The 23,681-nt window shown below is 47.9% G+C and overlaps 2 protein-coding genes and 1 long non-coding RNA gene across 4 annotated transcripts in view; 2 read left to right on the top strand and 1 right to left on the bottom strand.

Annotated features, from left to right (window-relative positions):
• Positions 1 to 822, top strand: part of LOC115298077 (non-structural maintenance of chromosomes element 3 homolog) — a 1,546-nt gene extending 724 nt beyond the window's left edge. The window contains exon 2 of the mRNA XM_029946435.1: positions 52 to 822. Coding sequence (XP_029802295.1) covers positions 52 to 795 — 744 coding nt within the window. The 3' untranslated portion in view covers positions 796 to 822. The remainder of the gene's footprint in view (positions 1 to 51) is intronic.
• The window catches only part of NCMAP (non-compact myelin associated protein), a 94,955-nt gene that overhangs the window by 31,737 nt on the left and 39,537 nt on the right, over positions 1 to 23,681 (top strand). The window lies entirely within an intron of this gene.
• Positions 1 to 23,681, bottom strand: part of LOC115298078 — a 25,067-nt gene that overhangs the window by 568 nt on the left and 818 nt on the right. Inside the window, exons 2-3 of one of the 2 annotated variants that reach the window (XR_003911588.1) lie at positions 23,096 to 23,245; positions 24 to 306 (exon numbers count right to left, since the gene is read on the bottom strand). This is a non-coding gene — a long non-coding RNA (uncharacterized LOC115298078). Of the gene's footprint in view, positions 1 to 23; positions 307 to 19,414; positions 19,744 to 23,095; positions 23,246 to 23,681 lie in introns of those variants that run through there. The other variant, XR_003911589.1, reaches the window with a different exon arrangement.

The raw sequence follows: 23,681 nt of genomic DNA, 5'->3' as shown, positions 1-23,681 counted from the left end.
GGCTTCTTGGAGGCCCCGAGCACCTCCCGCGGGGCCGCGGGCTTCCAGAAGGCCCCGGACACGTCGTCACAGGGCAGCCGCGGGGCCGAGGCTTTCCCTGAGGTGTGGCCCAGGTCCCAGCAGCAGTTGGAGCTGAAGGTGGCCGAGCTGGTGCAGTTCTTGCTGATTAAAGACCAGAAGAAGATCCCGATCAGGCGCGCTGACATCCTGAAGCACGTCATCGGGGACTACAGGGACATCTTCCTGGACCTCCTCAAAATGGCTGCCGAGCGCCTCGAGTACGTCTTCGGGTACAAGCTGGTGGAACTGGAACCGGAAAGCAAAAGTTACATCCTGATCAACACTCTGGAACCGGCGGAGGAGGATGCAGAGTTTAGAGGCGATCAGGGCACACCCACCACCGGCCTCCTGATGAGTATTCTAGGTCTCATCTTTATGAAGGGCAATAGTGTCAAGGAAACGGAGGTCTGGAAATTCCTGTGTCACTTAGGGGTGTTCCCCACAAAGATGCATTCAGTTTTTGGAGACCCAAAGAAACTTATTACCCAAGTATTTGTGCGGCAGCGTTACCTAGATTACCTCCCGATACCCCACACGGAGCCTGTAGAATATGAATTCCAGTGGGGTCCCCGGACCAAGCTGGAAACCAGCAAGATGAAAGTTCTTAAGTTTGTGGCCAAAGTCCATAAACAAGACCCCAAGGACTGGCCAGGGCAGTACCTTGAGGCTTTGGCAGAGGAGGAGGCGAGGGCCAGACCCGAGACCGAGACCGGTGGCCCTCCTTCCTCCTCTTAAAGTCTGCGATTGATTTGGGCTCCAGGGGAGTTGGTGGAGAGGGAGGGGTGGGAGGGAGCCTATTTCTGTAACGCTTAAATGTATGTGACTCTAGGGTGTATTTGCAAACTTCTGTTCTCTTTTAATATTTTATTTGGTTCCAACTTCTCTCACTTAAAAAATATTAGGAGAAGATTTTTATTTTAACGTGTGTTATTGTCTGTATCTTTTGGCATAAAAAAATTTGCTAGCCTTATACAACTAGTTGGAAAACTTTGCACCATGATCTAGAACAGGTGTTAAAGAACATATCGGTAAATTGCTTTGGTGCCAAGAAAGTAAAAAGCAAAGTGGCTACTATCTGGTTTCTTAACTACCCCAGTTTGTAAGTTAAAATAAAAGCCTTTATAAATTAAAAATAAAAATGTAATTGCTTATACCCTTTTTTATCTTAAGACAGCTATTATATATTTACATATCTTCTATATGTATAAGCATTATGCATCATCTAAGCAATATGCATATTGTATTTTCTCTGAATAACAATTTCTTATATTCATAATTCCCAGCTCTGTGGCTGGCCGTTGAGTTCCATTTAATTTGTTTTTCGGTTTTGTTTTGCTTTGCTGCTATAGTTGTAATACATAATATATCTTTGAAGCAGTTAAGCACTATGCATTTTCCAGTCATGATTCATGAGATCATAATTTCAGGACTCAAAACCAGCATCTTAAAAACAGTATTTTTTCTTACAAAAAAAATCCAGTATTTTTTCTTACTACAAAGTATTAAGGTAAATAGCATTTTGTAGAAGTTGCTTTACTTTTATATGTGTATGTGCATACTGTATCATCTAAAATACATTTCTCACTGGGTACAAAAAAGCAGATAAAACTGTTAGTGATTAACCATGCCTGTTGTGAATCAGACTATGTGGTCTTAGGTCCTGGCTTCATATAACTAGCTATATGCACTTAGGCAGGTTATTTCACTTGTATACAGATGTTTCCTCACTTGTAAACTGAAGTCATGATGCCCATGTTATGTGTAGTAATGTGATAATTTGATATTGGAAGTATAAATTTAGTTCTTGGTACAATGCAAAAAAAAATAGAGAAAGGTTACACTGTCTAGTCAATGGTACTGGGGAAACAGATTTAGTATATGTAGGTCAGTAAAACTTGGTTCCCCATCCAACACTACATACAGAGATGGACACCAGATGGCTTAAAGACCAGAATATAGGATGTAAAACTATAGAGTTAATAGAATGGATTGTAGGAGAATACCACTGTGACCTAAAGGAAGGGAAAGACTTGATAAAACTTTAAAAGCATAAGCTATAAGGTAAACATTATTTGATTATACCAAAACTAATGATTTAGAGTCCATGAAGAATGCCCTGGACAATGTCGACAGACAGTAGGAAGAAGATATTTGCAATCCTAATATGGGATAAATAAGTATACTTGGTAGTTTGGCAAATCCAAAGAAAAAGCAGCCCAATAGGAAAGTGGGCTAAAGAATATGAACAGTAATTGACAGAAAGGTAAAGGGGGCCTTCAAGAGACGCCAAACCCAGTAATCAGATAAGGATAAATTCAAGCAACAAGATGCCACTTTATACCTACTAGATTTTCAAAAATGTAAAAAAGCAAATAATGCCAAGTATAGCCAAAGGGTGCGGATCCCCAAACCCGACGTAACACAGGAGGAAGTGTGGATTGGTTTAGTTATTCAAAGGATCTGTGTAGCAGTACTTAGTCATTTCAGTAAGAAAAAAAAAAATCTCTGACTCCGCAGCTCTGCTCCTGGAATATCCCAAAGGTATCCTCAGATGGGTCCGTAAGGAGACACAATGAGAATGTTTATTGTCCCCTCCTGGTGTCCCTCCTGGGAAACTGACCCCACGGAGAAGCATATGACAGAGTAGCCATCTACCCAGCTACATGGGTGGTAGACCCACGTGACAAGTAATCAGTGAGATGTGTGTAACACTTGCGTTACATAAATTAAAATACGAAGACAGTAGTGCATTGTGTAAGAATATATACAAATAAAAAGATCTGTGTTAACCACATATATTACAAACATGAGGCATCTTATGTGTCAGTGATGATGTGCTGTGAACTAAGAAGTCTGCTTTATTATTAGACTGTATACCCTTCATATAATCATTAAAAAACTATTAATACCTTTCTTTCCTCCTTTGATTCTACATTAAAGTTGGTTTAAAATTATGTGCTATTTCTATTATTGCTCCAGAGGAAACTATTTTGCTGTGATTTATTTAGGTAAAATGGAGCTTTCATTGGAGATATTTATGCCTTTTGGGATAAATATTTCAGAAGAATATAGGTACCACCTGCTGCATTGCTAGACAAGTATATGTAAATGCTTACTCCGACCAAGTTACATGGGTTCTCTATTAGCTGTTCTCCGTGTGCTGGGGAAAAAATATGCCCCTCATTTCGCTGTCGCCTGAGCTGCAAATGAATCAGCATTGCATGTGGTTTGACTCTAGAGTCACCATTTCCTTGTGCTTCACAGAAGTAACAAAATAATTCTTGGCCTGGTGCTATCTTCCCTTCAATGTGTTTTGAATAATTCAGTTATTTTTTTTACTTTAAAAATTATTTAAATGTTTTCTTTTTCTTCCACTTTATTCATTTTCATTCATTCACGTGTTCATTCATTCTCAAGTTAGTTACCATATGGTGTAGTCTTGGCTTCAGGAGTAGAACCCGGGATTCATCTCTTAAACGTGACACCCAGTGTTCATCCCAAAAAGCCCTCCTTAGGGGCGCCTGGGTGGCTCAGTCGGTTAAGCGTCCAGCTTCGGCTCAGGTCATGATCTCATGGTGCGTGGGTTTGAGCCCGGCGTCAGGCTCTGTGCTGACAGCTAGCTCAGAGTCTGGAGCCTGCTTCGGATTCTGTGTCCCCCTCTCTCTCTGACCCTCCCCTGCTCGTGCTGTCTCTCTCTGTCTCTCAAAAATAAAAAAAATAAATAAAAAATAAAAAAACCAAAAAGCCCTCCTTAATGCCTGTCACTCATTTAACCCACCCTGCCACCCCCCCACCCCAGTCAACCTGCAGTTTGTTCTCTGTATTCGAGAGTCTCTTATGGTTTGCCTCCCTGTCTGCTTTTTTCTCCCCTTCCCCTAAGTTCATCTGTGAAGTTTCTCAAATTCCACATAGGAGTGAAATCATATGATCTCTGTCTTTCTCTGACTGACTTAATTTCGCTTGAATAATTAAGATCTTTAATGAAAATTTTTACAATCCTCTGTCCTAGGAGATTTTACCAAGCTTCTTGGCCCCAAAGGAGCTAATCAAACCAAAAATGATTTCTCGGAAGCTGCCTCCGTGAATCCTTTGAATAAAAGGTATTTTAGAGGCCGAATTTACTCATCTTCTATTACTTATTTCCTCGATAACTTTGGTCCTTTCCCCAGATTATTTACTAGAGATTTCTAGCAACTTTTGGAAAGTCTGGAACAGAAATTTGTTCTCCTTTGCAAATGAGCAGCAGCCCCTGGGCGTCGATTTACCAGTACCACCTGCTCGCAGGGTCAAAGACTTGGCTGCGTTTTGTTCTGGGGTTTACTTATGAGGCCCCCAGGGTGCAGAAGTTCTCGGAATTGTGGTTGGGGCCTGCTCCCAGCCTTGGCAGGTTAGAGGGCTGTGGGGCGGGGGCGTCTTACCCATCCTGCCCTGTCTACAAGGTGAACCGAACTAGTCACAGAGCGGAAGGAACCCTGCCCGCGGCAGCCTGCGTGGTTTTCTCTGGTTCTGTGAAATCGGTGCAGCTCACAAGTCTCCTTCACCCCCTTATGGCGAAAGGCCAGCCTTCAGGGCTCGGGCGGAGCTTGGGCGTCTTGACACTGACCAGCCATGCTTGCTAAGTGTCTCTTCTTGTGTCATTTATTCTTTTTTTTTTTTCTTTAATGTTTCTTTCCCCAGTTTTATTGAGAAATAATGGCATGTGTCACTTTTTTCTTCATAGTTGACCTGGGAGGCAGGTCCTGTCCTAAACTAGCTACGGGAAAACCATATTAAAAAATTTTTTAATGTTTATCTATTTGTTTTTTTTGTTTATTTATGAGGCAGAGAGAGAGAGAGCGCACAAGTCAGGGAGGGGCAGAGAGAGAGGGAGACAGAGAATCCCAAGAAGGCTCCGTGCGGTCAGCACAGAGCCCAACGCAGGGCTCGAACTCACAAACCATGAGATCATGGGCTGAGCCGAAACCAAGAGTCAGACGCTTAACCCACTAAGACACCCAGGTGCCCCAGGAGAACCACATCTTTAAAGAGTTAGCCTTCAGTGAGAATTCCTCCAGTTATATTGGTTTGTATTTTTACTCCTTGACTACATTTTTGGTTTGTTTTGTTTTGTTTTATTTTATAGCCAAAATAGAATCAGAAAATATGCAATGGCTAAATATCTCACTTTCCCTGAAGCAAGACTCAGATTGGGGAGACTGTGTCTCATCCTGTTCTGATTCCATAAATGCCTGCATTTTCCACATTCCTCTGGAGAATCAGCCAGCTGGGAAATGCCCACAGATGGCGGAGGGCGGACACTGGAGGTGAAAAGAACCAGTGAGGGGTCAAGGTTTGGAGGACATTCTTTTTTTTTTTTTTTTGGAGGACATTCTTATCCAGGAAAAAAAAACCATTTGTACTTTGGTCTGGTTCTGGGTAACTTAAGATAATCCTATTTACTTACAGCTCACGCCCTTCTGCAGGAAGGCAAACCTTTTAAAGACGAATTTAAGAGATTAGGATTCCAATAATAAAAACATGAAAAGTGCAGCAAAACTAGCTTTAAATTATAACATGTGTAGGACAGGATTTCATTTTTATAAAATCTAACACATATTTGCACACAGAAAAGATTGGAGGGCTCTAAACTGAAAATTTTTTAAAAAAAATTTTAAGTGTTTTTTATTTATTTTTGAGAGAGAGAGAGAGAGAGAGAGAGAGACAGAGCACAGGGAGGATCAGAGAGAGAGGGAGACACAGAATCCGAAGCAGGGTCCAGGCCCTGAGCTGTCAGCACAGAGCCTGACGCGGGCTCGAACTTGTGAACCATGAGATCATGACCTGAGCTGTAGTGGGACTCTCAACCAACTGAGTTGTAATACCCAAGATTTCTTTATTGTCCCCCAAAACCAGAAACGGCCAGGGAGACCGAGTCACGCATGCAAAAGCAAAGGGCTTTATTATGGGTTTAGGCTCACCGGGGCCTAAACTCGGGCTCAGAGACTTTACAGGCGCGGTGGATCCGTGCTGAGAGCCCCGAACAAAGGCGGGGCAGGGCTTTGATGAGTTTGGGAAGGGGGAGTTACAGGAAATTGTGACACAGGTACAGTGATCCAATTATTATTACACAATATTATTGACAGCAGGTTTATCCAATTACAACATTTAGAGTGTTAACCAATCACAGAGTAGACCCAGGACCCAGGACCCTCACATAGGGCGTAACTAGCCTTAGGCAATAACTGATCTAGGCCTGCCCTTAGGAACGTTAAGGGTATTACAAGGGTGGTCCCTCTTGCCTTAGGCAATGTATAACCGCCTAATAGTTCTGGAGAGACTGATCTTTAGACCTAGTTTAGAGGGGAAACTTAAAGCCTGTCATGGCATCTACCAGGTTCAGACTCGTGTTCTTACAGAGTCACCCAGGTGCCCTTACACTGAAATATTTTTAATAGTAATATCTGAATAAGGGGATGATGGATAACCTTTATCTTTTTGTTTATATCTTTTTTTAGAGTGGACATGTAGACAATAAGATTTTTTTAAAGGTTTATATCTGAGAGAGAGCTCGAGGTGGGGAGGTACAAGCGAGAGACGGGGGGCGGGGGGGGGGGCGGTGACAGAGGATCTGAAGCAGGCTCTGTGCTGACAGCAGCGATCCTGATGCGGGGCGCGAACTCATGAACCATGAGATCATGACATGAGGTGACATCAGACACTCAACCAACTGAGCCACCCAGGCACCCCAGTAATAAGATTTCTTAAGGCATTAAAATAGGAGAAGAGGTGATGGGATATATGAAAACTATTTTCCGTTCATTTTTCTATAAACCTAAAAGTGCTCTAAAAACTGTAAGATTTAATAGATGGAGGCAGAGATGAGAGGAAAGAAAGAGACCAAGTTATGGAGCCAAGAAAGCCTTTATTGGGATCTGTGATTCCTGGGCGAGGTTCGTGACTCCGAGAGTGGGGAGTCAGGGAAGTCGCACCTGGTAGGCAGGGGCGAGGTATTTTATGGGTGAAAGACTTCCGGTCCGGTCCAGAAGGGCAGACCACCAAATAAGGGCGCTTTGGGGACATGGCGGGATGGGATAGGTTGCCTCCTCTGTCAGGGTGATGAGAAGCTGGGGCTTCATGATTGGCTGTTTTCAAACTGGTGCGGAACATTCCAGGTCTGCAGGTGAGGGGTGGGGGTTGTCGGTGCACGGTGTTTTTTTTCTCCAACCCACAGCAAAATGGGCGCTCGGTTGCCATCTTAAGGTAACTCTTACAAAAACAAAGTCTGTTCATTTTTTTAAAGGCTGTTCAGATAACTGTACTGACTTTAAAGCTTAGTGCTGAATTCGATGCATTTGTTTTAGTAGAGGAACCTAGGAACAGGAAGATAACTTTTATTCTGTTTGGGTTGTTACAACAAAACACTATAGACTGAGTGCTTATCAACAACACATTGATTTCGGGAGGCGGGAACTCTAAGATCAAGTTTCCAGCACAAACGGTGTCTGGGTGTCTGGTGAGGACTAGCTTCCTGCTTCGTAGACCGTCAGCCATCTTCACAGGGTGGAGGGGACTAGGGAGCCATGGGGCCCCTTTGATGGGGACACTAATCCCATTCTTGACGTCCTCACCCTCATGACCTAATCCTCTCCAAGGTCGCAGTCCTAATACTATCACGTTGCATTAGGATTTTAACAGATGAATTGGAGTGGGGGCTGGGGACACAATATTCAGTCTATAGAAGTGCTAATTCTGTGAGTGATGGTTGAATATCTATTTACATGTCTGGTTTCCCTCACGATAATACACACTGAAGGGCAGAGTGGACGCCTTTGTCATCTATTGAGACGGCACACAACAGGTGCTTATTGTATGAACAAAGGACTGAATGAGCACCAACAACAGAGTAAGGCATTGACTCAAAGACGCTGGGCCACGCGCTTGTCTCTCTTCTCCCTAATGTTTCCTTACAAGTTATGTGACTTTTCCTAACAGATATAAGAATATGTATTTATCCCAAGGATCAGAGAGCAAGTGGGGAGGAAATAAACATAAAGAAACATGGACACATGCAGTCTTCTTAAAACCAAAATACCAGGGTGTCTGTCTGGCTCAGGAGGAAGAACATGTGACTCTTGATCTCAGGGTCGTGAGTTCGAGCCCCACGTTGGATGCAGAGATGACTTAAATAAAATTTTAAAACACAAACATTTGCTTTTGAAGTTAGTGATACTACCATATGTTAAAATATATGTTAAAAAAACATAACTGTGGGGCGCCTGGGTGGCTCAGTCTGTTAAGTGTCGACTTCAGCTCAGGTCGTGATCTCACGGTTCGTGGGTTCGAGCCCCCCATCAGGCTCTGTGCTGAGAGCTCAGAGCCTGGAGCCTGCTGCAGATTCTGTGTCTCCCTCTCTCTCTGCCCCTCCCTTACTCATGGAGGGAGGCAGGGCCCTGGGCTGGGACCCTCGGAGCTGTGGGGACACGCGTGGCCTGGAGCGTGGCCCCCGGTGCCTGTGAGACGTAGACAGGTGGGCTCAGCCAGCCGGGGACCCCAGATGGCGCCTGCAGGCGGCACCAGGTCCACAGAGCAGGGAAGGGTGGCTGCCTCAGAACCTTCAGGAAGGTGCTTTTTAATTTTCAGTTACCAAGACAACCGAGGCCAGAGACCTACTGCTCCGCAGGCAGTGAGGGAGCTGGAAAGGGGAGGCGGGGAGGGGGGCTTATAGCTTTGAGGCCTGCATGGGGGAGAGGCCTGGTGTTCCCAGGGATCCTTGGGCCACATGTCACTCTATGGCTCCACCCAGGGGCCACAGGCCAAGCGGCCAGCTTCAGTGAGGATGCCTTGAACCATGGGGCTACACAGATTGAGTTTTCCATCGCCTGTGTTGGTAGCAGGTGACACTGTCCATCTCCTGCAGCTGTGACAGTACGTCTCCTTCATCCTTTGTACTTTTTAAAATATTTATTTATTTTTGAGAGAGAGAGAGAAAGACAGAGTGTGAGCAATTGAGGGAAGGGCAGGGCAGAGAGAGAGGGAGACACAGATATGAAGCAGGTACCAGGCTCCGAGCTGTCAGCACAGAGCCCGGCATGGGGCTCAAACCCACAAGGTGTGAGATGATGACCTGAGCCGAAGTTGGATGCTTAACTGAGCCACTGAGCCACCAGGCGCCCCAAATAAATCTATTTTTAAAGGAAACTTAAAATTGGGGCGCCTGAGTGGCTCAGTCAGTTGAGCGTCCGACTTCGGCTCACGTCGTGATCTCACGGTTCATGGGTTCGAGCCCCTCGTGGGGCTCTGTGCTGACAGCTAGCTCAGAGCCTGGAGCCTGTCTTCGGGTTCTGTGTCTCCCTCTCTCTCTGGCCCTCCCCCACTCATGCTCTCTCTCTGTCTCTTTCAAAAATAAATAAATATTGAAAGATAATAAATTTTAAAAATAACAGTAGATTTATTTAAGGGTGTGGCTGCTTCGGGGGCGGGGGGGGGGGGATTGGTGTTGGCCGATGCTTCCGCGGGCGCCCCAGGCGTGTGCTGTGTGAGTGGCCTGGCCAAGAGCAGAGAGATGAAACCCAAAACACACAAACACTGATCGTGAGAGACACACTCATCCGAGTGACAACGTGGGTTGGTTGAGAGGAAATGTCAGGAAGGCAGGAGATGTGGAGGTGCTCAGCCCGTCTGGGTCTCAGAGGTGGAGGCAGAAAGGAAGTCAGGGACACAGTGGACGACAGCCCACGTGCCCCATCCAGACACAGACACTGAGGGTTGTAAAGTGTCCGCCCTGCAACAACATTCTTGGGAAAATAAATTCAAGTAATTCTATTCCTCACCTAGAAACATCGTTTAACAGTGTTTTATGGGGGAAAAAACCATACATACTGTTTTACTCATGCAAATGATGTCTGGGGGTGGCAGGAGCTCTGGAAACAGGTCAAGTTCGGCGTCAGATCACAGCAGCACCCCCCCCCAATAAATAATCCAAATCTATGTTGTGCGACTTGGCCACCAGGGGGAGCCCCGAGGTCTTGTCTGCAATGTGGGTGTGGGAGTCTGCGAATATGTCTGTGTGGGTGTGCGTGTGCAAGCATGTGAGTGTGCATGTGCATATGGGTGTGGATGTGAGCATACGAATGTGTCCTTGTGGGTGTTAGTGTGCATGTACATGTGGGCGTGCGAGTGTGTGAATGTGTGTAAGTGTGGGTGTATGAATGTGTGAGTGGATGTGGGGATAGGGGTGGGAGCATGTAAATGTGTGTGGGGGTGTGAGCGTGCATGTACCTGTGGGTGGGTGTGAGTGTGGGTGTGTCAGTGTGCAAGTGGGGGTGGGGGTGCAGATGGGTGGGTGGGGTGTGTGTGAATGTAAGTGTGCATGTGGGTGTGGATTGGGCGTGTGAGTGTATAAATTTGTGTGAGTGTGCATGTGGTCGTGGGGGTGTGAGCGTGCGAACACGTCTGTGTGGGGGTGAGCATGCATGTGCGTGTGGGTCCGTGTGTCCAGCTTGCGAGTGTATGGAGGAGCTTCTCACTGTACAAGTGAGTGCACACATGAGTGTCTGTGAGAGAACGCGCATGCCTGTGTGTGTGAGCGAGCGTGTGTCCACATGTTTGTGGTCTGGGAGCCACGACTCCCACCCAAACCCGGCAGCCACCCTCACTGTGGAGCAGGGCCCCCCGAGCCTGGATGGGAACAACCTTGAGCAGCAGAGGAACCCACCCACCTATGGGCTGCCGGCCCCGGGGACTGGAATCTTCTCTTTGACTCTGTGTGACCCCGGCACACACAGGTACCCCCAGTGGCTGGTAGCCGTGTGGCAGCGGCGCCTGGGACAGAGACACCATCCACGGGCCGCTGTGTCCTCACTGAGAGGCTCAGAGGGGCAGCCCCCAACCTGGCTGAGTGCCCCCAAGTCAGAACACCCAGGTGGGCATGGTGGCCAGGGGGTCCTGGGGGTAAGCGTGGTGGACTGGGCCACCAGCCATTCTGCCCACTCACCCCCTGGTCTGGGGGACGCCTTGGGAAGACCCCGAGGTGGTCCAGTCTATGTCCCCATGTGTGCAACCCGAGACAAGCTGGAGAGAGGGGCGTGCCCTGGGCTCTCAAGGCCTCCTTCTGAGGTGTGGCGGGCACTCCCCGAATATCACCCCCACCTGCTCTGAGGCCGTGCCAGGTCTCAGGATGGGGTTACACGCAATGTCAGGGGCGCTTGCCTCTTATCAGACTTAGACTTCCCGAGACCTCACCTCGAACCACAGAGGGGGGCTGTGCCAACACGGTGCATTCCGGGCAGAGGGGTGGGGGTCACGCCTCCCTCATCAGACATGCACCATTGCCGACTGAGTGGCAGTGTGGTGAATACATCCTTGTCTTCAGGCCCTGATTCCAAATCCTGCTTCTGGGCTGTGAGACCCTAGACAGTCTCTTCATTTCTGTTCTGTAAAATAGGGCACAATTGTGTCCCTGCAAGGGTGGCTATAAGGCCTCAGTACATGACTGTATAACACTTAGAGTCACCAGAGAAAGAGCCCACGAGACAGTGTCACTAACCCTGGTCCAGTCTATGCCCATGCCCAAGCCCCCACCCCGACTACTATGCCATGTCCACAACCCACCACGATCAAAGTGCCTGGTCCAGTTCATGCACACCCCCACCCCAACCACTGTGATTGGTCCAGTCCATGTCCACACCCCACCCTGACCACTGTGCTTGGTCCAGTCAAGTCCACACTGCACCCCCACCACTATGCCTGGTCTAGCCCATGTCCAAATCCTACTCCGACCACGATGTGTGATCTAGTGCATGTCCACATGCCCCCATTCTGACCAATGTTCTTGGTCCGGTCCATGCCAACACCTGCACCCCCACTACTATGCCTGGTCCAGTCCATGCCCACATGCACACCCTGACCACTGTGCCTGGTCCAGTCCACGTCCACACCCCGACCCCAACCACCATGCCTGGTCCATGCATGTCTGTCCACACACCACCCCGATCACGATGACTGATCCAGTCCACATCCACACACTGACCACTATGCCTGGTTCAGTCCATGCCCACACACAACCCAGACCGCTATGCCTGGTCTAGTCCATGCCCACACCCTCACCTAGCCACTATGCCTGGTCCAGTATATGTTCACACCGCAACCCCACCACTGTGCCTGATCCAGTGCATATCCACTTGCCTCCACCTTGACCACTATGCCTTGTCCACGCATGCCTGCACCCCCAGAGCTACCACTATGCCTGGTATACTCAATGTCCACACCCCACCCCAACCACTAAGCCTGGTCCAGTCATGCCCACACCCCACCCTGAACACGATGCCTGGTCAAGTCCATGTTCACAGCCCCCCGCCCCCGAACATAAAGCCTGGTCTAGTCCATGCCCACACCCCCACTGCGATCCTGATGCCTGGTCCAGACCATGCCCACAACCCCCCCGACCATAACGTCTGGTCCAGTCCATGCCCCCACCCCAAACACTATGCCTGACCCAGTCCAGGCAAAGACCCCCACCCCCAAACACTGTGCCTGGTCCCGTGTCTGCCCACATGCCCCCCCACCACTATGCCGGGAACTGTCCATGTCCACACCCCCACTCCGACAGCTATGCCTGGTCCAGTCCATGCCCACAACCATGCCTACCAAAGTGCCTGGTCCAGTGCATGTCCACACCCTGACCCCGACCACTGTGACTGGTCCACTCCATGTCCACACCCCACCTGACCACTAAGCCTGGTCCAGTCCATGCCCGCAACCCCCTCCCCCCAACCATAAAGCCTAGTCCAGTCCATGTTCACACCCACCTCTACCAATGTGCCTGGTACAATCCATGCTCACACCCTCACTCCGACTACTATGCCTGGTCCAGTACATGTCCAATGCCCTCACCCTAACCACTATGCCTGGTCCAATCCATGCCCACACCCACACCCAGACCACAGTGCCTGGTCCAGTCTACGTACACATGCGCCCCATGTCCATTGCTTCAGTAATGTGAGGTCCCCCCTCCCCCCCACTCCTAACCATGCCCCTGAGGGCGGCAGCATAACCAAAGCTGTGCTGTGGAATTCCCGAGGCTGTCTGGGCAAGTTAGACGTGGGGCAGTTGACCTAGGTCTTGAAGGAGTCCAGAGTGGCAAGAACAAAGAGGGTCAACTGATGCTGGAAAGAAGAACAGGCGAGGCCTGGAGGCCTGACTGGAAGCCACAGCAGAGATGCTGGAGTCCAGGAAACGTCCTCTCTGGTGAATGGAGGGGTCTTTGGGGACAGCCGGTACCAACTCTGAGAGCCCTTCCCCTGTTCCCCGCCACCGCGTGGGTCAGATGTATGTATTCTTTCTCACACCAGAAGGACAGGGCTAGTGTGCCGGTCTTGTGAGCATCCTAATAAAGAAATATTCCTAAAAAAAAAAAAAAAGCCTGGAAGAGTCCATGCCCACCCCCACCCCAACTACTAAGCCTGGTCCAGTCCATGCCCAAACCCCCTTTCACCAAGTGCCTGGTCCAGTCCATGTGTAACCCTCACCCTGAACACTATGCCTGGTCCAGTCCATGCCCACACCTCACCCCGACCCCAGTGCCTGGTCCATGTATGTACACACCCCATGCCGATCATTATGCCTGGTCCAGTGCATGTCCACACCCCCACCCCCACCACTGTGACTGAACCACTGCATGTCCACACCTCCACCTCGACCACAATACCTGGTCCAGTCTAGGTACACATGCCCCCTGCCCCCCGCCCCGAACACTATGCCTGGAACAGTCCATGTCCACACATACCCCTACCAATGTGCCTGGTCCAGTACATGCCCACACCCCACACCAACCACAATGCCTGGTCCATGCATGTTACACCCCACCCTGATCACTATGCCTGGTCCAGTCCACATCCATGTCCACACCCTGACCACTCTGCCTGGGTCAGTCCATGCCCACACCCTACCCTGACTGCTATACCTCATCCAGTGCATGACCACACCCTCACCCCAACCACTATGCCTGGTCCAGTGTATGTCCACACTGCAACCCCACCACTATGCCTATTCCAGTGCATATCCATGTGCCTCCACCTTGACCACTATGCCTGGTCCATGCATGTCCGCACTCCCACCACCAGCACTATGCTGGTTAAGTCCATGTCCACACCACCACCCAGAACACTATGCCTGGTCCAGTCCATGCCCAAACCCCCAACCTGATCACTATGCCTGGTCAAGACTATGCCACGTCCAACCCGTCCAGTGCATGTCCACACCCCAGCCCAACCACTAAGCCTGGTCCAGTCAATGCCCACAACCTTCAACCATAAAGCCTGGTCCAGTCCAGCCCACACTCACCCCTACCAATGTCTCTCATCCAGCCCATGCCCACACCCTCACCACGACCACTATGTCTGGTCCAGTCCTGGCCACACCCCACCCTGATCAAATGCCTAATCCCTGCATGCCCACACTGCACCCCGATCCCAATGTATGGTCCATGCATGTCTACAGCCTATGTCTATCACTATGCCTGGTCCAGTGCACGTCCACACCCCATCCCAATCACTATGACTGGTGCAGGCAACATCAACGCCCACACCCTGACCACTATGCCTGGTCCAGTCCATGGCCACACCCCACCCCGAACACTATGCCTGGTCCAAAAACCCAAGCCAAGGCTCTCTCCAAATGGGGACCAAATTTTTAGGTCTCAGAACACCAGGCAGGCACATGGAGCCCATAACCAATGCAGGATCGTCAACATCACCATGCCATTTCCCACAGCACAAATGGAGCTACACAATGGGTGTCCTGAGACCCAACTATAGTCTGGCCCCCAAAGGAGGTTGTGCTTTGAACCCAAAGACTAAGACTGTGCAGCACCCTCCTATGCACCCACAATGTAGCCATCCAGGTAGACGGAGCAGTGCTGGGGCTTCCGTGTCTGGAATCTCCTGGGAACTAATCCTAACTCTAACTGTAAACATACCCCTAGCCCTAACCAAAACACCTGACACTGATCCATAACCCCTAACCCCTAAACATAAGCCCTAAACCCTAACCCCTATGCCTACTCCAACCCCAAACCTAAACCCAAACTCATGACCCCCAAATCCTCACCTTATCCTTACCCTCAACCCCTTACACCAACACCAACCCCTAACTATAACCCCTAAATGGTAACCCTACACCATAACCTTACCCAACCTTAAATCCAAAACTCTAATCGTAACCCTTAACTCTAAACCCTAAACCCAAACCTAACCCTAACCCCTACCTCCAACCATAACCCCAAAGCACTAACTCCTAACACCAACCCCAACTCTCTAACCTTCTAACCCTAACCCCAAGCCTAAACCCTAGATCCTAAACCCTAATGCTAACCCCTAACCTTAAACCCTAATCCGAAACCTAACACAAACCCCTCACCCTCACCCCTAACCCTCACCCCTCACCACTAACTCCAAACCCTAATCCTTCATACCTTTCTCAGTCATATCACATCATAACATTAAAAATCAGAAGAAACATTTCTTATCCCTTTAAAAACAGATGTAAAAATCGTCCACAGAATATAGTGATATAAAACCAAAGCACATAATCCTATTGTGCGCCATAAGCAAGTCTACCCCAAGTATTCAAGGAACATTCAGCACACTGAAACCAAGTCATGGTATGTACCACAAGTCATATTAATTGATACAAAAAAGGCTCCAAACAAAATCCACTGCTAGTTCATGATACAGAACCAAGAACGTAGGATTAAAGAGTAACTTAATAAATCTACAGCAAACATCATTCTCCATTCTGAAGACTGTAAGGTTTCCTCTGATATCAAGAACAAGGCCAAGATGCAGGCTTTTCACCCATCATTAGTCAATATTGTACTGAAAGTTTCCTCTCTGAAGAAAGAAAAAAGGCATCCACATGAGAAAGGAAAACGGAGAACTACCTCTATTCAGAAACCAGAGATGACATCACCCTACATAAAGAACTTACTAAAGAATCAACAAAAATAATTGGAGTTAGCCACCTAATTCAGGAAAGTTACAGGACAAAATATTGATGCACAAATATCTCACTTATGTGTATACACTAGCAATGAATCTTACGAAGAAGAATTTAAGAAAATAATTCCGTTTTAGGTGACATAGCATCAATATAACACTTGGGAACAGATGTAACAAACTGCTGACAGAACTTAAAGACAATCTAAAACATACTCTTGCTAAATGGCAATAGTACACGATGCAACATGTAGATTCAATGTGATTTCCAGGAAAATTCACAAAGGCCTCTGTGAAGAAATGCACAAGCTAATCCTAACAGTCCTACGGAAAATCAAAGGACCACAAAATAAACAATACAATCGAACAAGTCAAAGGTAGAAGCTCATACTTCCCAACTTCAAATCTCAAAACAAAGCAACAATGAATAATTCATTGTGATACTGTCATAAAAATATACATACAGATCAGTGAGATTTAATTGAAAACCCAGAAATACACCCTTTCATCTATGGTCAACTGAATTCTGACAAAGTGGACAGCGTGACATTGGAGAAACAATGGTCTTTCCAACAAACGGTGCGAGCAACTGGCTGTCCATGTGCAGAGGAATGAAACTGGACCCGTAGCCTCACACCACATACAAACAGTAACTCAAAGTGGACCAAAAGCTTAAATGTAAACTTATAAACTCTAAAAGATATAAATGGAGACAGGTCTTCATGAGCATTAGAGCTGACACCAAAGCACAAGCAAGGAACGAAAAATAGATCTTTGTACAGCAAAACGTGCTACCCCAAAAGTGAGAAGAGCACACCTAGAGTGGAAGAAAATATTTGCACGTTATTTGTCTGGTAAGAGTCTGTGTTACAGAATATTTAAAGAGCTTGTACAACCCATCAACAACATTTAAAAAAAAGTTTTAAAATGCTTCCTCTTTTTTTGTTTGTTTGTTTGTTTGTTTGTTTGTGGGGGTTTTTTTGGACTGAACTAATTAGTGTGAATCTGGATTTCTCTGGATTCATGATTCTCTCTGCTTTGCCTCCCCCCGGAAATTGCATTCTAATCCTACCTGACATTTGTCTGGTTCCCCCAGCAACCATCTCAAAAACCATAAACAGCTGATTAAGGCTTGAAAGGGAGAAGTGAGAGGTGCACAGCCCTGGCCAGGAGGGAAGATCCTGGGTGCTCAGGGGCACCTGGGCGGCTTGGTCAGTTAAGCATCCATTCTTGGTTTCGGCCAAGATCAGGATCTTATGGTTCATGGGACTGAGCCCCAATTTGAGTTCTGTGCTGACAGTGTGGAGCCTGCTTGGGATTCTCTCTCTCTCTCTGTCCCTCCACCACTCTCATGCATGTGCACACAGACACACACACTTTCTCTCTCTCTCAAAATAAATAAATTTTAGGGGTGGCTCAGTTAAGCATCGGGCTTCTGTTCAGGTCATGATCTCCCAGTTTGTGAGTTTGAGCCCTGTGTTGGGCTCTGTGCTGACAGCTCAGAGGCTGGAGCCCGCTTTGGATTTTGTGTCTCCCCCTCTCTCTCTGCTTCTTCCCGACTCAAGCTCTGTCTTTCTGTCTCTCTCTCTTAAAAGAAATAAATAGACTTAAAAAATTTTTTTAACTATTTAAAAAATAAGTAAACTTAAAAAAATAAATACATAAATCTCAGGTGCTCAGGAGGCTAGTTTGTGGCAATATTCTCTGCTGACAAAGAAAGGATGACTTGGCACATTTGAGTATTTTCCATGTGGAAAGAGCAGTTTTTTGTTATTTTTAAATTGCCAAGCACCTAAGAATCCTTACGGTACATCTGAAACAGGGGTGGCTTTTTGGGTAATTTTTAAGCACTTTTCATTGACTTATACAACTGTTTTGTATAAACATTATCATCTTTACAGAAAAAAGAACATGGAAAACGACCACATTTATATCCCACCAAATTCCCTTTAAGTTTTTTTAAAGTCATCTCTACTCTATACCCCACTTGGAGCTCGAACTCAGGACCCTGAAATCAAGAGCTGCATCCTCCATGGACTGAGCCCACCAGATGCCCCTCCCTTCACATCTTTATCGGCGTATGAACATACATTTCATATAGTTGTCAGAGTTCAAATGTGCCATTTTCATTCTCTACCTGTATACTCTTACGAATAAACACACTCTTGCGTCTCCTCTACTTTCAGGAAACCGCTTTCCTTCTGGTTACCAAATGTGTGCTGGGGGGAGAGGGGTCCCCCATCAAGCAATTCGGCAACACCCACTAGGTGTCCTACAATGTAACTCAATTCTCACACTTTCTACCAGGAGTTAGCATCAAATCCTCCAGGTTAAGGACTCGGGTTACTTACTGGATACCTGTTTATTATGAAGGACATTGAAGGATACAAATGAAGGGCCAGGTAACAAAATATCTAGGGTGAGGTCTAGAAGGGTCCTGAGCACAGAGGCTTCTGTCCCCATGGAGTTTGGGGTGTGACACTTCCAGACTGGAAGTTCTCCAAACTCTATCCTTCTGGATATTTAAAAAAATTTTTTTAGATGTTTATTTATTTTTGAGAGAGAGAGAGAGAGCATGTGTGCACCAGGGGCAGAGAGAGAGGAAGAGAGGATCCCAAGCAGGCGCTGGGCTAAGAGCAGAGAGCCCGATGCAGGGCTGGAACCCACAAACCATGAACCTTCATGACCTGAGCTGAAGACGGATGCTTAACTGACCGAGCCTCCCAGGCGCCCCTTATCCTTTTGGATGTTAATGGAGGCTTCATTGCACAGGCATGGTTGACTAAATCATTGGCCATTGGTGATTGATTTAACCTCCAGGCCCTCTTCCCCCCTGGATGGGGAGGGGTAATAAAGTGCCAATTCTCTAATCACTTGGCTGGCTCTGACACCCAGTTTCCACCCTCAGGTGAGCAAGAGACTTTCCAAAAATAATTTCATTAACATAAACCCAGGTATGGTGGAAAGGGACTTGCTATGAATAACAGAAGACACCCATTTCCCCCCATTACTCTGAGGCTATTTCAGGAATGAGGGCAAAAGCCAACTATTATAATGAAAGATGGCCCTATTGCTGTAATTGGGAAATGATAAGGGTTTGGGGAGCTGTGAGCCAGGAACCATGGACAAAACCCAAAACATACATTTCTTATTATAAACCACAGCATCACATCCACACATCTCCACAGACTGCAAATAGCGTTTGTATCCCTGGGGCCTCTGTTATGAGGCACGGTCGGCCTGGCCATTCTCCGTCACTTGAATCGTGGTCATCTCTAGTTGTTACAAGTGTAATATCACTTGATAATGCTGTTCCCGTTGCCGATGTAGCACCTTAGACGCCCTGTTCCTGGTGTTAACCTTACTAATAAAACTGCCAGTTCTTTTACCAGCAAATACGTTTATTCAGGACTAGCAGAGAATTACAAGTCAGGGCATGAAAGTTATGGCAAAACCGTAGGCAACTCCAGGGAACAAAGAAGAACTTTCTTTTATAGAGGAAAGGGGGTACTTGGGAGGGGCTGTTATAAACAAAAATTCCATTGGAGGACACTAGGAGTTCAAATGTAGTGGCTTTTCATTGGCTGAGTTGTGACAGTCTCTCATTGGCTGGGCTGTTGGCAGGCAAGGAGAAAAACTTCCTTCCTAATGCTGGGGTGGTCAAGTGCGGGCTTCTTTCCACAGGGAATGCAAGGTATTGTCTCTATTGATTCTGCAGTTGAGAAGGAGTATTAGAGGGTAGAGCTTCCCCTCCAATTCAAATGAGGTTTCCTTTATTTTGGTTCACACTGATTTGCCCAACAAATAAATGAAAGCCCATGGTCAGGCCAGTTCTGGGCTTGGAGGTACCCAGGACAGGGGCCTGTTTCCTTGCCCACCTGGGCTCAGGCTCGATGTGTGTAAAATCCCAGGGAGACTGGAAGGTCTCCGAGTTGTGTCCAGCTCAGCCAAAAGGAGGGTCTGTGGTTCTGGTTGTGGAAGCCTCCACTGTCCAGGACATGAAGTGACTCATCAGCAGCCACCCCATGGCCTTCTCTGTGTCTTCCTCCCTGTGAGCAATTCCAGTCTGCCTGTCTTCCAGAATATATCCCAAATCTGACCACTTCTCTCTCCTCACTTCCACTGCCATCCACCATTTCACACCACCCCACTACCTGGGCTCCCTTGATCAGTTCTCTCTGGCCAGCCATAGGTCTTAAAAACATAGGTCAGGGGTGCCTGGGGGGCTCGGTTAGTTAAGCGGCTGACTTTGGCTCAGGTCATGATCTCACAGTTTGTGAGTTCAAGCCCTGAGTCAGGCTCTTTGCTGACAGCTCAGAACCTAGAGCCTGCTTCAAATACTGTGTCTCCCTCTCTCTCTGCCCCTTCCCTCCTGTGTTCTGTCTCTCTCTCTCTCTGTCTCTCTGTCTCTCTCTCTCTCTCAAAAACAAATAAACATAAAAACAAGTTAAAACAAAAACATAGGTCAGATCAGGTCATTGCCTGTCTTAAAATCCTTCCTTGGCTTTTTGTGGTCCTTCAAATGAAATCTGACCTCCTCATGTGATCTATGAGACCTTACAAGATCTGGTCTCTGCCTGCCTCTCACCTTATTCTGTCCACTCTGCCTTCAGCCCCCACTATCGTCAACCACGTTGCTTTCCCTCCTTCTGGAATGCTCTCCAGCTCCAGTACATCCTGCACCTCCTTACTTGTCCGTGTTAAAAAAAAAATCAATAGAGTAAATTTGAAGATCTAATTCGTTTTTTAAAAAATATTTTATTTATTTTTGAGAGAGAGAGACAGAGAATGAACAGGGGAGGGGCAGAGAGAGAGGGAGACACAGAATCCTTGAAGCAGGCTCCAGGCTCCTGACATCAGGCTCAAACCCGTGAACCATGAGATCATGACCTGAGCAGAAATCGGAAGCTTAACTGACTGAGCCACCCAGACGCCCCTAACTGGCTTTCTTAAGTGATTCAGAGTCAGGTGGCCTCCCACCTGGTAAGTAGAGGGGAGTTCTGAGGAGTCACACAAAACCAAAGGTTTGTATAGGAGGGAAGGTGGGGAAAGGAAGTTATTAGCAAAAAGAAAAAAAGTATTGTTTCAGGCAAGGTCATGTTCCCTGTAGAGGAGGGGAAAATAGGGGGTTTTATCATGAAGATGACCTCATCTTCCTTTGGGGAAGAGAGAGGGCCCGTGTGACAGATTACCTTACTGGTGCTGACCAGAACATTCCCGACCGATCATTGAAGGCTACATTTCTGGGGAAGGTTGAAACTGCAGTTGGGTTAGGTTTAATCCTGAGTTTTGTCACTTTGGCCTAGCGTAAGTGACTCGATCTTGGGCCCGTGGTTTTCTCTTAACATCCTTCAGGCTCAGCTCCCCCATCTTCTCCTGGTAGATGGTCCTTACCTTCCTCCCTTTCTGAAGGAAGCCTGCCTCCTACTTCTAAATGATCAACGACAGTATGTTCTTATTTCCTTCAAAGGACTTCTCACAGGTTGTCTTTTCCTCTCATGTTGCCATCTTTGGTGCTTGAGTATCAGCTGTTTCCTCCACCTTGACTGGAAGGTGAAGTCTACGGGGTGGGGCAGGACCTCGCTGCCTCTTCTCCACCTTGCAGAGCGCCTGGCCCGTAGTGAACATTCAGTAGGACTAAATGAACACATTCCCAGGAAGATGAAGGTTACCTAGAGCTTTTCCATGCTTCTGCCTCACTGGGCTCGGCTCAGGTGTCTGCTTCCGGTCAAGGCTTTACGGGGGAGGCCGGTGAAGAGAGGGGATCTGTTCCTAAATCTCTCACAGTAGGTATGTGCAAGGTCATTCTGGCAGGGCAGGTGTCCTACAGCTTGGTTGGTCTGGGTTAAAGAAGAGAGCAGAAGGGGCCGGGGGTTGAGCCATGGATGGCAGATGGCTGAAGACCACCAAATCCCACGGGGGTGGCTTACCCAGAGATGCCAAGGTCCCCTTGTGTTAGCACATTCCCCTCCCCACCCCCTATCGCTTAGTATTGTAATTCTCCCATTTATCCAGCATTTTACAAACATTATCTCACTTTTAATCTTCATCACAACTATACTGAGGTAAGGATATTATCTGCGACCAATCAAAAGCAACAGGTTTAAAAAACATCCTGTTGTGGCACCTGCATGGCTCAGTCAGTCAAGCGTCTGACTCTTGGTTTTGGATCAGGTCATGGGTTTGAGCCCTGCATTGGGCTCTGGGCTGACAGTGCAGAGGCTGTCTGGGATTCTCTCTCTCCCTCTGTCTCTCTGCCCCTCCCCTGCTTGCTCTCTCTCTCTCTCAAAGTAAATAAACTAAAAAACATTTTTAAATACAAATTGAAAAAAATGAAGAAAATAAAAAGCATTCTGTCTTGCAATGGAGTCAGGATTAGAACCTGAGACCATCGGCTTTCAAGCCCCTGACCCCACACACATCCCAGCAAGAGCGTCTGGTAGCATCTGGAAGTGGTTGGAGATCTCAGATCCCAGGGCCTCAGCAGACTGTCCCTGGGCTCCTGTCCCTTCTTCACGGTCCCTGCTTTGCGGACAGGTCTGCTGCTCCCACCACAGTGTAGTTCTTTGAAGCCAAGGATTGTGTTTCACGTCTTTGGTGAAGTAGAGTCTCAGCATTATACTTCTTTTTTTTTTTTTAACGTGTATTTATTTTTGAGACAGAGAGAGAGAGAAAGAGAGAGAGCATGCACCAGCAGAGGAGGGGCAGAGAGAGAGGGAGAAGCAGAATCCAAAGCAGCTCCAGGATCCAAGCCATCAGCACAGAGCCTGACGTGGGGCTTGAACCCACAAGCTGACACGAGCTGAGGTCCGACTCTCAACAGGCTGAACCACACCCAAGCGCCCCTTGGAATTTATACTTCTTAATCTTTGTTAATAAATATTACCGTGGATTTTCCTGTGAAAACACAGTGGACTCTTAGTTCTGCCAGCTAGGGAGGAAGTCATCAAGGCTTGAATGGCATTTCATAGACAGCTGGTGGCAAAGCAGTAGGCTCAATACCCAACACTTTCTGTAAATACTGGTTCTGTCACTAACCTTCTGTGTGACTTTGGGCCACTCACCTCTGCTTCCCCGGCCTCAGTTTCCCTGTTTATAAAAGGCGTGGGCTTGGGATTCTCCTCTCTAAGACCTCTTCCGTCTTTCTGGATATATTGGCTGGAGGCCGGTTGTGTGCCGCGGTTGGCGCGCTGCGGAGGCGGCAGTGAGCCAGTCTGCTAGAGGACACGGGGCAGATTCCACAGGGCAGAGTTTTGGACACTTGGCTAGTTATCAAACCTGGTGTACCCCCTTGTGACTGTCTAAACCCCAACCTGCCCCCCAGACCTTTCCGTCAGATGAATACAATCCCACTTTAAAGATACCTCCATCGGCCTGGGGTGCCTACTGTAGTAAGGTCCCTTCTCCCCTTTCGCCCCTGGACAAGTCTGACCTGTAAGATGTGGCCGGCTGGAGCGCGCGCCCCCACAAGTGCCAGAACTGGAATCCCAAGAAGGACCCAGGCCCGGGAGAGGCGCAAGGACACCGCGGGGAGGCGCAGCCACGCCAGTGTCCCCACCCTGGCGCCCCCGGGGGGCGGTCCCCGAGGCCGCGGGACCCGGGGGCGAGCTCGGCCCCTCCCCTGGATCACCTGCGCCGGGCGGGGCGGGG

The sequence above is a fragment of the Suricata suricatta genome, chromosome 8, assembly GCF_006229205.1.
Source record: "Suricata suricatta isolate VVHF042 chromosome 8, meerkat_22Aug2017_6uvM2_HiC, whole genome shotgun sequence".
Lineage (NCBI taxonomy): Eukaryota > Metazoa > Chordata > Mammalia > Carnivora > Herpestidae > Suricata > Suricata suricatta.
Note: the sequence above shows the minus strand (reverse complement) of the source record. Positions and strands in the feature narration are given on the sequence as shown.